At 45.6% G+C, this 14268-nt stretch overlaps 1 protein-coding gene across 1 annotated transcript in view; it reads left to right on the forward strand.

Moving 5' to 3' along the window:
- igsf3 (immunoglobulin superfamily, member 3) overlaps nucleotides 1–14268 on the forward strand; it is a 64811-nt gene that overhangs the window by 35807 nt on the left and 14736 nt on the right. The window contains exons 5-6 of the mRNA XM_067228646.1: nucleotides 737–1144; nucleotides 2897–3310. Coding sequence (XP_067084747.1) covers nucleotides 737–1144; nucleotides 2897–3310 — 822 coding nt within the window. The remainder of the gene's footprint in view (nucleotides 1–736; nucleotides 1145–2896; nucleotides 3311–14268) is intronic.

The following is a 14268-nucleotide window of genomic DNA, read 5'->3' on the forward strand; positions in this document are numbered from 1 at the left end:
AGCTCATTCTTCTGCAGGTGTCAGGAGAACCTTAACTCTCTCCGTCGGTCTGCACAGCTGCCTGTCTGCACAGCTGTTTGCCTGCACAGCTGTCTGTCTGCTCAGCTGTCAGTGCCTGGAGACAGTATGGGTTGACTGATCTCTGCAGACAGTCAGTCCCCGTCAGAAACATGCATGACCTGCTGGTCTGCCTCAGGTTCTGTCAGTCGGTTGGTTCTTCATATTGTTAAATATCTCATAAATGTACATCGAAGTACATTGGTTTCCTCTCCAGTTTCTACTCTTGACCCTTATACTTTCTTTCTTTCGTACATCCATCCCTCTCTTCAAAATTGATCTGGCCCATAAGGCCATTAACCAGCATGTGCTGAATAAATGCATTGCAATTATATTACAGACAAAGAAGATAATTATGTATCAAGGGGAAGGTGTAGTCCTGTGGTTAGGGCAGTTGAATTCAGACGAAGAGGTTTACAGGATCATATTCTGTGCTGTTTGTTGTTTTGGATAAAAGTGTCTGAATGATTATTATTCATATTACAGATCATAAGCAACATTTCTGCATTAATTCTCTACCGTATATTCATCATCCCTTACTTCTTCCCCTTTACTCCACATCTCCACCCTCCACCCCTCTCCTTGTTTCCTCCCATTCACCGTCTCCCTCCATTCCATCCATCCAACTTCTCTCCCTGTCTTTCTCCTCCACCCATTCCCCTATCTCTTCCTCCCTCAGAAAGCAACATCACCATCTCCTTGTCCACAAACTCCTCCGAAGTTCAGGAGGGGGGCGTGGTCCAGTTCACCTGTACTGCCCGCTCCTACACCGGCCCTCTCTCCATGGGCTGGCAGTGGACCGACCAGTCGAGCTCTGAACCTGCCCAGGACCTGGCCACAGTGGACCAGGACGGCAGCGTCCGACCCGGCCCTCGGTACATGGAGCGAGCCAGCTACGGGGAGGTGCGGGTTGAGCGCGTCCGTCCTGCCACCTTCATCCTGTCTCTGTACAACGCCGGGCCCGGGGATGAGGGTCAGTACCGCTGCTCGGTGTCGGAGTGGCTTCAGACCGGGACCGAACCAGAACTGAGTTGGGAGAAGATAGGAGAGAAGTCTGCCACCAAGAGCGTCACCGTCAAGACTGTCGGTAGGTCCACACGAAGACCCACACGTGCACCCTCCCATGCGGTCTCAGTAGGATTTCACGTTTTCACAGTGGCAGTAAAGGTGTGATGAAGAGAGAGAAAGAAAGCGAGGGAAAAAGAGAGCGGTGTACCAAGGGAGGGAGACAGAGAGAGCGAGAACGGCATGGTTAATTCATAGGGTCTTCAGAGGGAATGTGCCAACACAATGTCTTTATCCTAACAGAACAAACAAGAACACTCAAGAACGCTGAATAATATTGGACAGATTAACCAAAATAAAGCGTGTACAAGGTGTACTCATTCGAGCACTCTCTTTTACCGCTGCACACATTCACACTTGAACAAAAACTAACACAAATTTTCAGAATGCCAATGTAGTAAAATGTGTTTAGCAGTTATGTGGCTGCTGTCTGTCAGAGCAAGCTGGATGCTCCTCATGTAAAGCCGAGTTCAGCTACACACACAGCTGAACAGCAATGAACATGCTGGGGAAGTCACTGAAGCTGTACTTTGAAGGGCTAAAAAGCCAAGAGCTCAGCTCAGCCCTCACACACACACACACACACGCGCACACACACACACATACTCTTTGCCGGGATTTGGCCCTGTAGCATGCCACTGGGAAGTAGGGAAGACAAGACATCAGCTTCTATGTGGCCATTTGTTGAGACAGAGCAACAACAGCTACATTATGTAAATACAGTATGATGGAGAGTGCTGTTATTGTGAGAGTGTTTTGGAGTAAGGGATGGAGACAGAGACATTGAGAGAAGGGACAAAGAGAGCTGGGAGGGTTGAGGGGCCCCCTGCTGGGGTTTTGTGTCGCCTTCCTCCATCTACGTCATATTGAGTATGTATATTGATCAGAAAAACATTTCTGTATATCCTCATTTCATGTATGTCTCCTCTCATACACAGTTACTCATACGTGCACAAAGCCTCACAAGGTCTGAAACAAGATCCCTGTCAGGTTCTGTTCCTCAGTACAGACGTACAGAGAGGGACACTTATGGGAAGTGGGAGAGGGAGATGGGCTGAAGGAGAGATGGAGGGAGAGAAGAGATGGATGGATTGAAGGAGATACGGAGGGATGGGTTGAAGGAGAGATGGAGGGAGATAGTTTTAGTGTGATGAAGAGTTATGGCCTGTGGTGGCACTCCCAGCAGCGTCCGGTGCTCCAGACATAAAACCATTGATTATATACCCTGAAGGACGTCAGGGTCGAGAGAGAGAGGAGAGAGAGGAGAGAGAAGAGAGAGAGGAGAGAGAGGAGAGAGGAGAGAGGAGAGAGGAGAGAGGAGAGAGGAGAGAGAGAGAGAGAGAGAGAGAGAGAGAGAGAGAGAGAGAGAGAGAGAGAGAGAGAGAGAGACTGAGTCTGTCAGTCAGTCAAGGAAAATCCTCCCTTAAGTCTTGACCAGTGTATCACCATTATTTTAAGCCTCACACACATGACAATTGTGTTCCTTGTGTTGTCTCTCCACCCCTGGGGAGGCAACACGGATCTAGACAGCTTTCTGGTGCATTAGAGCAGACTCTGGAACTAACACCTATGCACTCTGGGTAAAGAGGAGTAAGGCTGTATCTCACTTTCCTGTGATGGGATTACGTCTTGGACTACTATCTTAAAAATGGTAGTCAATTAACTAATTAATGTGTTTTATGAGGCCAAATATAATTATTTGACTTTGGTTAGACACTAAAACTTTGTAAACTCTAATCTAATCTAACCTTGCTACACCTTCCTGCCTTCACAGAATCTTCCTTTGTTGTGTCTGCCTCGTCACGAACGCCCAGCGTGACCTATGGTGAATCGTTCGACCTCCAGTGCCTTGTCAAGCCTCGCCACAACCCCCGTGTGCCTGCCTCCGTCACCTGGCGCTTCCTTCCTGCCTCGGCCGGCGAAGGGACCGAGTTCCGTGACCTGGTGACCTTCACACGAGAGGGAACCCTCCAATGGGGCGAGCAGCTACTGGGCCTGGGCACGCGAACCACTGTGGACCGTTCCCATACCAATACCAACTTCCGCCTGTCTATCACACGGGCAGGAAGGCGGGAGGCGGGGACTTATCAATGCTCCGCCCAGCTATGGAGAAGAAACTATGATGACACCTGGAGTAAGATCGCCAACCGCACCTCCAACCTGCTGGGGATCAGTGTTCTACAGCCTGGTAGGATACCCTTACACACACACACACACACACACACACACCATGAATCCTGTATAGCTTCGAGGAATTCTCTCAGTTCTAATTGCTTTCAGTATCTGGGGTCTTAAGCAAAGAAAAAGGTTTCCATGTAAAAGGTCTGTGTTTTGGTTGAGTTACTGAGATCCTTCCAATTGCTGGATGGTTGTGTGTTTACTGTGTTTAACGTGTGTGGGTGTTTGTAGAGCAACCTGTTAATGGAGCAGGTGAATAGAGTGTTAAAATCCCCCAGGAAGGAGGGCAAAAAAGGTGGGAGAAGAGTTGAAGAGAGGGAGAGTGTGGCAGGGGCGGTGTGAGGGAGGGGGGCACAGACACTCATAGAGGACAGAGACAGAAGGATCAAGGAAAAGAGATATCTGTCCTCAAACTCTTTCTGTCTGTAGTTTTCAAAATCCCACTGCCTTCACAACCCTGTGCACTGTGCACATTAGAGTAGCAATAATGGGACGTTGAGTGTTCTGCACACTCTTTCTCTCTCTCTTTCTCTCATACACGCACACACACTCACATCAAGCTGGTCAGTCGGTAGAATATGTTCATTCTTGGTTCACTCTTTTTCTTGCTAATTCCCCTACAGTCATAAGCACGCACATGTATATGTTGCCACTACTTACAAGAGGTGACACATGCACACACCTACACACACACACTGGTGTTTATCAGTGATTACCTCTGGAAGCATGGTGTGTAGAATTAACTGGGAGGCTCCTTTCTGTTTGTTTTTCTGTGTGTTTGTGTGTGTGTGTGCGTGTGCGTGTGTGATAGAGAGGGTGAGTGGGTGGGTTCCTTTGAGGTTTTTTCAGGTGAGGAGGAGGACCTGCCCAACCGTGAGATTAGGCCAATGACTACTGGTCAATATCTGTCTGTCACACACACAGACACACACACTCTTCCATATGGCCTAGCTACCTCTGTTGATCTGGCTTACTTTAACTCACACAAAGATACACACACACACACACACACAGACAACTGTACTTGATTGGCTGTCTGCACCCTTCAGGAGGCATTTGACCATCGACTTCTCATCCTGAATGCTCCTTTAGTTTCTCTTATGTGCTTTTTGCTTTGATTACCTTCCGTGCAGACCAGCAGGGAAAACACACTCTTTTTCTCTCTCACACACACACACACACACACATAGACATTCTGTCTCATTCCTTTTGTTGTCTCTGAGCACCCCTGGGGAAACATGATTTATCCAGCTTTCTGATGCATCAGAACAGACTCTGGAACTAACACTAAGGCACTATGGTACCGAGGAGTAAGGCTCTATCTCACTTCCTTGTGATGGCGAAAAGGATCGTCTTGGTTGAATAAGGACCCTATGTGTCTTGTGAGACCAAATCATTCACTCTGGTTGGGCAATAAAGTTTGCAGTTCAAATAAAAGAGAAAGAAATAGAGCTCTTTTCTGGTCCAATCTCTGTGACTATTTGATCAGTTACCTTCGAGATGCGTGAGATAAGAGTTCCTGAGGCAACGATCACTTATCATGGCGAAGCCATCGGTTACGGCAATTTCAGGATTGTTCAGTCCTTAAACCAGCATGTTATTGTCAGTTTCCACTACACACACAATAGCATGTTGTTTATCTCATAGTTCCTGTGTTTGCTTCAGAAAGGTCCTTCTGGCTGAAAATATCTCTCATCTCATCAGTTTTTTTTGTCTTTCTCTCTCTGTCTTTCTCTGTCTTTTTTCCCTCTATATTTGAACCACTCATGGCTACAGTAAACAGTTTAATGGCATTTGCAGTGTTCTCTCTCAAAGAAGCAGAAAGGCTCGCTGTGTGGTGGAGTGTGAACGGCAGCATCTGACCAAATCTATTATTGAGAGCCTTTAAATCCTGCTTCCAGAGGCTCTTGCTCATTATGCATGTATTCGTCTGAATGCCTATGTGACATCTGCCTTGCTTGCTTATACATTTAAAAGCAACTGCTTGTTCATGAAGAGGAGGTAGACCTGGACCCAAACCACTAATCTCAGTCCCTTCTTGGGTCTGTCCCTATTCCTTTGTTTCTTTAATCGTGGTTTAGGCTGGGCAGGGCTAAAATTGGGAGGTGTACACATGTGATGTGGTAATAATGTTTGCATAACCTCATACAACCTATAAAATGAGTACTGAGAGCACTACCGTAACCCCAGCTTTCTCCCAATCCCCCAAGCCCCCAGAGCACCATAACAAGCTGCTGCATATTGCTAGTCCTCTCCAGAGGTGTGCTCTTTTGTAGACCCAGAGTGTCTCTGTTTTTCCTCCATTTCCTCCAGAGCTCCATATGTTGGACAGTTGTACAGAACACACACACACTCTCCTCTCTCATACACACACACACACACACACACACACACAAACTCAATGTGCTGAATCTTTGTAATGAAGATGCTGCGCAGAGCTGCTGGTTTTGGGATTTTTTTCATCTGTGTGTGTGTGTGTGTGTGCGTGTAGTTGAGGAATAGGATATTAACGATCACATTTTATTGGCTCTGCTGGAATGGGGAGGATGTGAGATGATGATTATGAGATCCACATTATTACACCCTTCATAATGTTCCCTACTGTACATAGCAGACTGTACATGATTAAACACATGTACTTAGACTGGAAGTTGTCCATCCTCTAAACCATCCTTATCTGTCATTGATCCCTCAGTGACCGTCTCTCTCTCTGTCTTTCTCTCTCTTTCTGTTTACCTCCGAAGGATAGCAGACTGCAGCAGCAGTAACTTACTTGTGTCCACACTTCCTCCATGCTACTCAAACGTCTCTTCCTGACCCCTTCCTGTTGTTTGTGTTGTTACAGTGACAAGATGTCCCTGCTTATCAGAGAACGTATTTTCTCTGTCCATTGCCATTAGTCTCCTCCTGCTGATTCACTTTCTCACACTCTCTCTCTCTCTCTCTCTCTCTCTCTCTCTCTCTCTCTCTCTCTCTCTCTCTCTCTCTCTCACTTTCCGACCCCTACCTCATCCCCCCTCCCTACCCATCCCTCTATCAATCTTCGTTTCCTTCCTTCCTCACTCCCAGATTGCCTGTGGGCTCTTCCCCAGTCAGTGTTAGGGGAGATTCTCAGAAATGCTGCCAGGCTTCCTCAACATGATGGCATCGAGGTGCGAAGCCTATCAGTGTTGTGTTCTTATTGTGACGGGGACCTGTCACTGTAACCATGCCACGGTACCATGCCACATGGTGTGCCCTGTAGTGTGCCCCAGGCACAGCGCTGTCTGCTGTCTGAACTCCAATCCACTCTCTCTCACTCACACACACACAAACACACAATATGTAATATATATGAAAAGCCTCTGTCTAACTAAATAACCTCATGGAGGGCCCTTGATTAATAACAACACATTCTCTCAAGGTCAGCCCATCCCCATTGCTCCACTACTGCACCCTCTGCCGTTCTCTAACTTATTCCCTCTTTCTCGCTCTCTCTTTCTAGACACGTCCTCTCTCCATTTTGCATAGGCACATATCCTACATCCAATTGCCCTGAACCCACACCCTGCCATCCTTCCCAGACTCCTTCAGCTATCCAATCTTGAGTTAATCTCTTTGTCTTCCCCAAATCTGCAGACACAACCATATTTTCTCGTCGCTTTCTCCATCTCTTTCTCTCGGTTCCTACTGCAGACTGTGTGTGTGTGCGCAACTGTAATTGAAACTCAGGGTGAGAATCTCGCTGCTTGTGCTCCTCATGAGCTGTGTCGTATAGAAGGAGAGGGGGATAAGTAGCAGAAGGCACCATCAATGCCAAATGGTTTGGGCCAAATGGACAAAAAATGGTATAGAACTGGCTCGTCTCCTTTATAACTGGCTCATCTCTTTGTCTCTCTTTCTCTTTGACTGTCTCTCAGTACTGTGGCTCTCGCACGCACAGGCACGCCCATGTAATACAAGGGCTACTTCCCATACTTTTTGTGGTTGCTGTGGTCATCAGGTTCCCATCATCCGTGTCCATCCTCAACCCTGTACCACCGTCATCTCATCTGAGCCATGTTTTTTCCTCCCTGATTTCCTGTTCTGCTGCTCTGCAATCAGTGATCAGACAGAAAGAGGCAGCGTGTGTGTGTGTGTGTGTGTACGTGGTTGGAGCTTCCATGTGGCGCTCCAATTCCATAATTAACCCAATCGTAATGCCATTGCTGGTGTGAGAGGAGGTGAAGGGGCGGGGGGTGGAAAGCTATCTCTGATACAAAAGGATCAGAGCTACATGACCATCATTAGCATCGAAATTAGGCTCTATTAGAGGCTTTTCGAACCCAGAGACAGCCCCATCCTTCCTCTTTCCTCCCTCCCCCCTCAGCCAGGAACAGCCCTTCCCCATCCATTCCTTCATCCTTCTTTCCATTCATTCATCTCTTGTCACCACGAACAGCCCCCTTTCTCCTCCGACCGTCCCGCATCCCTCCTCAGTCAGGGATAGTCCCCTCCCTCTGCCCCTCCTGTCCATCTTCCCTCTGCCGAGGACAGCCTCTACTTACAATCTCTCCTTCCTCTACCCTTCCATCTCTTCATTCCTACATCCTCCTGGAAGATCTTCCCACAGTGACAGGGCTTCACACCAGTGGGGAGTTTCTGTGGGGTCACACCCAGCCTGAGTGAGCTGTACCTGGAGAACGGGAGGCGCTACAGCCCTGGCTCTGACATGCCCTGGGGCGAGGGGTGGATTACCTTGTGGCTGGGCTGATGCTAATGCTAGCAGAGAAGCAAGTGGCCTGTAAGGCAGGATAAGCCCTCTGGAGAGGAACCGCAGAGATGCCTGCCGTTCTCTAAGCCTCAAAGAGAAAATCCTGGGAATATTGTCTGTACATGTCTCTCCTCCTCTTCCCTCTTCCTTGAATGTCTCTTGCTCTGTCTCTCTCGATTTTCATCTAATTGTCTGTCTCAGTGGTGGGGTGGTTCACTTTAGTTTACTTTTTACATTTAAGAAGATACTTCTACCATTAGAAGAACTAGCACTACCAACTACCACTACCATTTAAAGCAGTACCCTCACATGGCGTCTTCATTTTAGTTAATGAATAATCATCAGGCATCAGATGAGCTTCCTGAATATTCATGAGTTGGCAAGTGACAAGGCGACCGGTGATTGGTAGAGCCACATAACCTGTCTGGCACAGCAGGGGTGAGAGAAAGGGTGAGGGAAAGAGGGTTGAGAGTGTCAACATAAAGTGTGAGAGAGGGAGGGGGCAATAGACAGACTGAGGAAGAGAGACGTGTGAAGGAAAGATGGAGACGGAGGGAGACCATTTATGAAATATTAGGTCGCCAAATACTTGCCCTCTCTCTGTGTGTGGTTGATTTGGGTGATTTTAAACGTCTCTTAGAGTTTTGCAGTTAAAAGAGAGGGGGTGGGGTCTGTGTGCCCTTTATGCAAATGTTACATTTAAAGGAATAAATGCTTCTTCATCTCAGTTCTGCAGCTGCATTTAGAGGCATCAACACCAAGTTGGATACACATGATGAGGGGGGACCCAATCAACTTCATAGAGAAGTGGTTACCGCTTGGTCAATACACTCCACACGCACACATATATACACTGACAAATGTACACACCCCTGCAGAGAAGTGGAAATATTTGATGATGGTGGGTGGGGGGCTTCCAGTCCTGTAAAAACACCTCACACAGGTTGATTTACTTTCTGTTTCTGTGTTTGGGGTGGAAAACGAGCAGCAGAATCTTAACAAACTGATCATTTGGTTGTGCCTGGCAGCATTTAATCAGATCTTCTTCAACTCAGACCGTGATTCACAGCGGTGCACTCACAGGTATGCCGTCGTCCTGGGAGACGGGGTTACCGTGGTAACAGGAGTTGCGGGGGTGGCAATGGAAAAGGGGGAAGGAAGGAGGTGGGTGTGATGGCACCATTTGTGTTCAAGGTTAACTCCTAAATGATAATTGTCTGCGCCCTGATTGGCTTCCAGCTCCCTGAACATTTCTTCCGTCTGACTTGAGGTCTCGGAGGGACAAGTGGAGCAGGATAACTTATCTTGTGGAGAGAACAAAGAGAGAGAGGAGTACTGACTTGAACCTGTTGTTCTTGCTCACACACATGCAGGATTCTGCACTGTAAGTGAGTTTGGTACCAACTAATGCAAAACTGGGATGACAAGTGTTTCCAATTATGGATCTGTCTTATTCTAGGTTGACACCCCTGAGACTCATTAAAGAAACACACTGCACAGAACATATAACAAATATTCTAGTATCAACCATCTCTCACTTGCTCTCTCGCTCTCTCTCTCTCTCTTTGACACACAAACACACGCACACACAAACAGCTAGCGCCTATGCATGACAAATGACCTGGTTGAAAAAGTATGATTGAAAACTGCACAAATACATAGTGTACATGCAGTGATTTCCAAGCACAGTGTACAACTCTCATCAGAAACACACACACACACACACACACACACACATACTGGTTATTGTACCCATGTGAGGACCTTGACTCAGACCCCACGAAGTGAGGGCCACCCTATCTGGAGGAGCAGGGAGCCTGAAAAAATATATTTTAGCACTAGGTGGCTCTCACGAGGCCAGAAGTCACCTCAAAATCACCATACACTCGTAAGAAAAAATATGTGCACAGACCCGCCGGTGTGAGGACCACTGGTTACTACTCTGTTACTAGGTAGATTTTAGATCACATGACTTTTCTTTTGTCCACCACCGGATCGCCATTTTTGGTATATGCCGCTCATATACTGACTATGGCTTTCACTTTAGTTGTCGACAAACCAATTTGCACGAGTTTAAATTAAACGATTTAATGTAAAAGCAGATTGTGGTGTATGGGTTTTAATGGACTTATTTTGATTATGTATTTTAACTACCGAACTATTACAGATGCGTTAGCAATTTTCGCATGAAATTATTTAGGTCACGTACGCACACAAGCACAAAGATTATTTAAACAACGCCGAATGCAAATCTATTTAACTACCTGTGTAATTAGGCAGGTTAATACAGTAAAGTCACTCACAAAATAACTGATACCTGCTAAAAAATATATTGACTTACCAATACGGCAGACACATGTTGGCAATCTTCTTTAAGATCTTGCAGTCTTTTAGAGCGTTAAACCGGTATAAAAAAAAAAGATCTACAGTATTCATATCTCCTGACGTCAGTTAACAACGAGTTAGCTAGCACAAGGAAACTGGTTAATTATTTAGCTTACAGCAATCCTGGCCACGACCAATCAATGAAGTATGAATGAAATCCATAAACTATAAAAATGTTGGCCATATTAGTAAATTAGCAGAGGGGTTGATAACCCAAAATAATTCATTATAATCAGAATCAGAAACCGGTTTATTTCCAAGTTGCCTACGTTTTCACATACAATAAATTATATTTGGTGCTGTTGGTGCAGACAAACACAGTAGTTATATAAAGATTGATAAAAGATAAAAATTGTTAGTGGATAAATGAGTGGTTCTCAACTGCCTTTTTGTGTGTATGTTGGTGTGTTTCCCAATTACCATTTGCAGTTACATATAAAATGAATCCGATGTCCATTAGTCAAGAGAAATGTTAGATAGAAAAGAGGATACAGTAAATACAGTAGATAAGGAGTTTGGTGTAATACAATATCCTTAAAACACCTGTCTTCATTCAATTAATACGTCACAGATATTAGGTGACTGAGGGAGCAATCAGACAGGCAGTTAGGTAGTCAGACATTCAGGTAATCAAGAGTCCAGAGCAGTCAGGTGGTCATATCTGACCTGGGAGGTGAGGGGACAGCAAGCCTTGTATAGCTAGTACAATGACGGTCAGGCTTCCGCACTTGATAGAACAATAAGAGATCTGTCATGTCCTCGAGGTGTGAAGGTCCTCGAGGGTGGGCAGATTGCAGCCGATCACCTTCTCAGCAGTGCGGATGATACGCTGCAGTCTGCTCTTGTTCTTGGCAGCAGCGTACCAGACGGTGATGGAGGAGGTGAGGCTGGACTCAATGATGGCTGTGTAGAAGTGCACCATCATTGTCTTTGGCAGGTTGAATTTCTTCAGCTGCCGCAGGAATGACAAGAGCAGACTGCAGCGTATCAACCGAGCTGCTGAGAAGGTGATCGGCTGCAATGTGCCTACCCTCGAGGACCTACACACCTGGTGATAAATCTTGCCTATAGGGCGCCAAATGTGCTAGGACCGGCACTGCCTGTGTGGTTCTATGCTGGCCTGTGTGGTTCTGCAATTTTGACATGAAATTATTTAACCTAGGTCACGTACGCGTACAAATATTATTTCAACAACGTAGAATGCAAATGTATTTATCTACTTATGTTGGCAAATGTATTTCATACCTCGCTGTTTACATCTTGCAGAGGGCTAAACCGCAACAAAAACAACTCTACAGTACGCTATTCATAACACCTGACGAGTTGGCTAGCACAAGGGATCTAGTTATTTAGCTTATAGTATCCTACATGTTTTGACATTATTTTGTAAACCTGGTTTATTCTAGTGGGGAGCATTGCTCCACCTGTCCCGAATGAGGTACTATTTTAGGTAAATCAAGTATGGTTTGTGGTGATGTTGGTGCAAACACAGTAGTTAAAGATAGACTAGTATTGCCAAGTATTAAGCATACATATGCATCCAGACCCCCCAGCACTACAGCCTGCCTGCTGTATGAAAATTCTAGGCATTGAAACACCCTAACCGTCCCAGCAAACATTCTTGCTGGAAAACTCACCACCAGCTTCCACCTAGATGACCGACATGCTCTGTGGATAATGGACTTTACCAACTGGTCAGTGCTGGTCAACACCTTCTTTGACCTCCAACACACTTGAAATCAGACAGTTCAGAGATCCCAAGGAATCTTAAGGCATGCCACGTGTTCAGTCTTTCCTGGCTGTCCTTGTCAATATGTATAAAATATATTAGAAAGGTGAGGGTTTCAGTTGACAAACTGTATCTTTATTAGAACTCCAACTTATGTCATACCTGTATGTCCAAAGCTTGGATGAACAAGGGGGGCATCATGACATTTAATGAGCAAACGTAGTTGGATCAGTAGTCAACATTTAAAACAAAACAATGAGGACCCCAATGCTCCCCATCCCCTTACTAACCCCTCTTTAGCCCCTAACTAACATTTTTAGCTTAAACTAAACATTTAACTTAGTGGTTCCCAACCCTGGTCCTCAGGGCACCCCTGTCCTGCATGCTTTAGATGTTTCCCTGCTCCAACACACCTAATTCAAATGAATGGGTTGTTATCCAGCTCTGCAGAAGCCTGCTTTTGACCATTCATTTTAATCAGGTGTGTTGGTGCAGGGAAACATCTAAAACATGCAGGACAGGGGTGCCCTGAGGACCAGGGTTGGGAACCACTGATCTAACTAACCACCCTCATCCATTAACTCCATCTTATTTCTTGTCTTTTAATCCTGCTTCATCACGAGCCATTTTTTTCTTGATGCTTTGAATAGAATTGTGAAGGTAATTTTTTACATCTTTCCAAGATCTTCTGTGGAGGGTAGGCTCTTTATTGAGGCATGCCATGCACTCAGTCTTCCCTGGTACTCTTTGTAAAGTTATGTATTTCCCCAAGTGCTGAAAAACTGCATCCCTTTCTTCTGGTCTCCAGGGCATCTTTTGACCTTTCACAGCTACTACAGAAGGGACAACAAAAATGAATACAAAGTAAATTATGTAACTGTTTAATGGAGTGCTTAGCGCCTTTACAACTCTCACTATGGATGTCTCGAAATTGCCTCAAACTTACCGGGCTCTTCATTTGCAACAGTGGAGGAAGTTCTGGGTCGTTTCTTTGGTGGGACAGCACACTCTGGAATCAGCTTACTCTCTGTTTCTGAAAAACATTCAAGCACACAATTATTTAACTGTTTAATGGTGTGCTTAGCGCCTTTACAACTCTCACTATGGATGTCTTGAAATCGCCTCAAACTTACCGGGATCTTCATTTGCAACAGTGGAGGAAGTTCTGGGTCGTTTCTTTGGTGGAACGGCAGTCTTTGGAATCAGCTTACTCTCTGTGTCTGAAACATTTAAGCACACAAACTAATGTTTTAATCAAACAATATAAACAGCCATCTAAACAAATTTGATGGTCAATGTGCCAAGATTTCCAACAAATATGTATAATGGCATACCAGTCTCATCATCTGCATCAAAATCCCAGGTGGGGGAGGAGCTGATGGTAAGAACTGTGAAACAAGCAAGATATGATATAAGTTATGACACTTTCATCCTCCCAATTTTGACTGCATACAATCCCACAAGCCAATGTGTTATGCTCCAACATCTGTAGTTACAGGTTGGTTAACCTTGTAGCCTCAGAGGATCATGGCTTACCTTTCTCGTCATTGTCTGGAATACTGTCTGTGGCATCTTCTCGTCTCTGAAGAACCCTGCTTTCTGTGTCTGAAAAATGTAATTTGTTTAGTAAACCAATTAATTAATTAATTAGTATAAGGGAATATATCAAGTTTACACACCAGTTGTGTTGACAGAGATTTCATCAAGAGATTTCCCCTTGTATGTGTGTGTCCCCTGCTCAATGGCCATCAGAACTCTGCTCATTTTGGCAAGTTGAAGAGTGTTTTCGGTCATGCGGTAGTACTCTCGATGGACACGTATGTCATGGCCCATGAACTTTGCAACCTGGTCCATTTCATTGTCTTTTAAATTCATAATCTGGCAAAGTGTAGCAACATGTTTTCTCAGTTTGGTGGACCTGAGTCTCTCTGGGTGAGCCGCTTTGCAAGCATCTGCAAACTTGCGCAGGCAGTCTGCGCCTCTGATAGGAGTCTGCGCCTCGACTCTGGCAAACACATAAGGGTTGTCTTCTGGCACACCAACGTCAGATCGATACTTGATAAGTAAGTCAAGTGATGCAGTCACTCTTTTGGTGAGGAGGACAGGTACTTTGCGACCTCTT

This window comes from Osmerus mordax, chromosome 2, assembly GCF_038355195.1.
Source record: "Osmerus mordax isolate fOsmMor3 chromosome 2, fOsmMor3.pri, whole genome shotgun sequence".
Lineage (NCBI taxonomy): Eukaryota > Metazoa > Chordata > Actinopteri > Osmeriformes > Osmeridae > Osmerus > Osmerus mordax.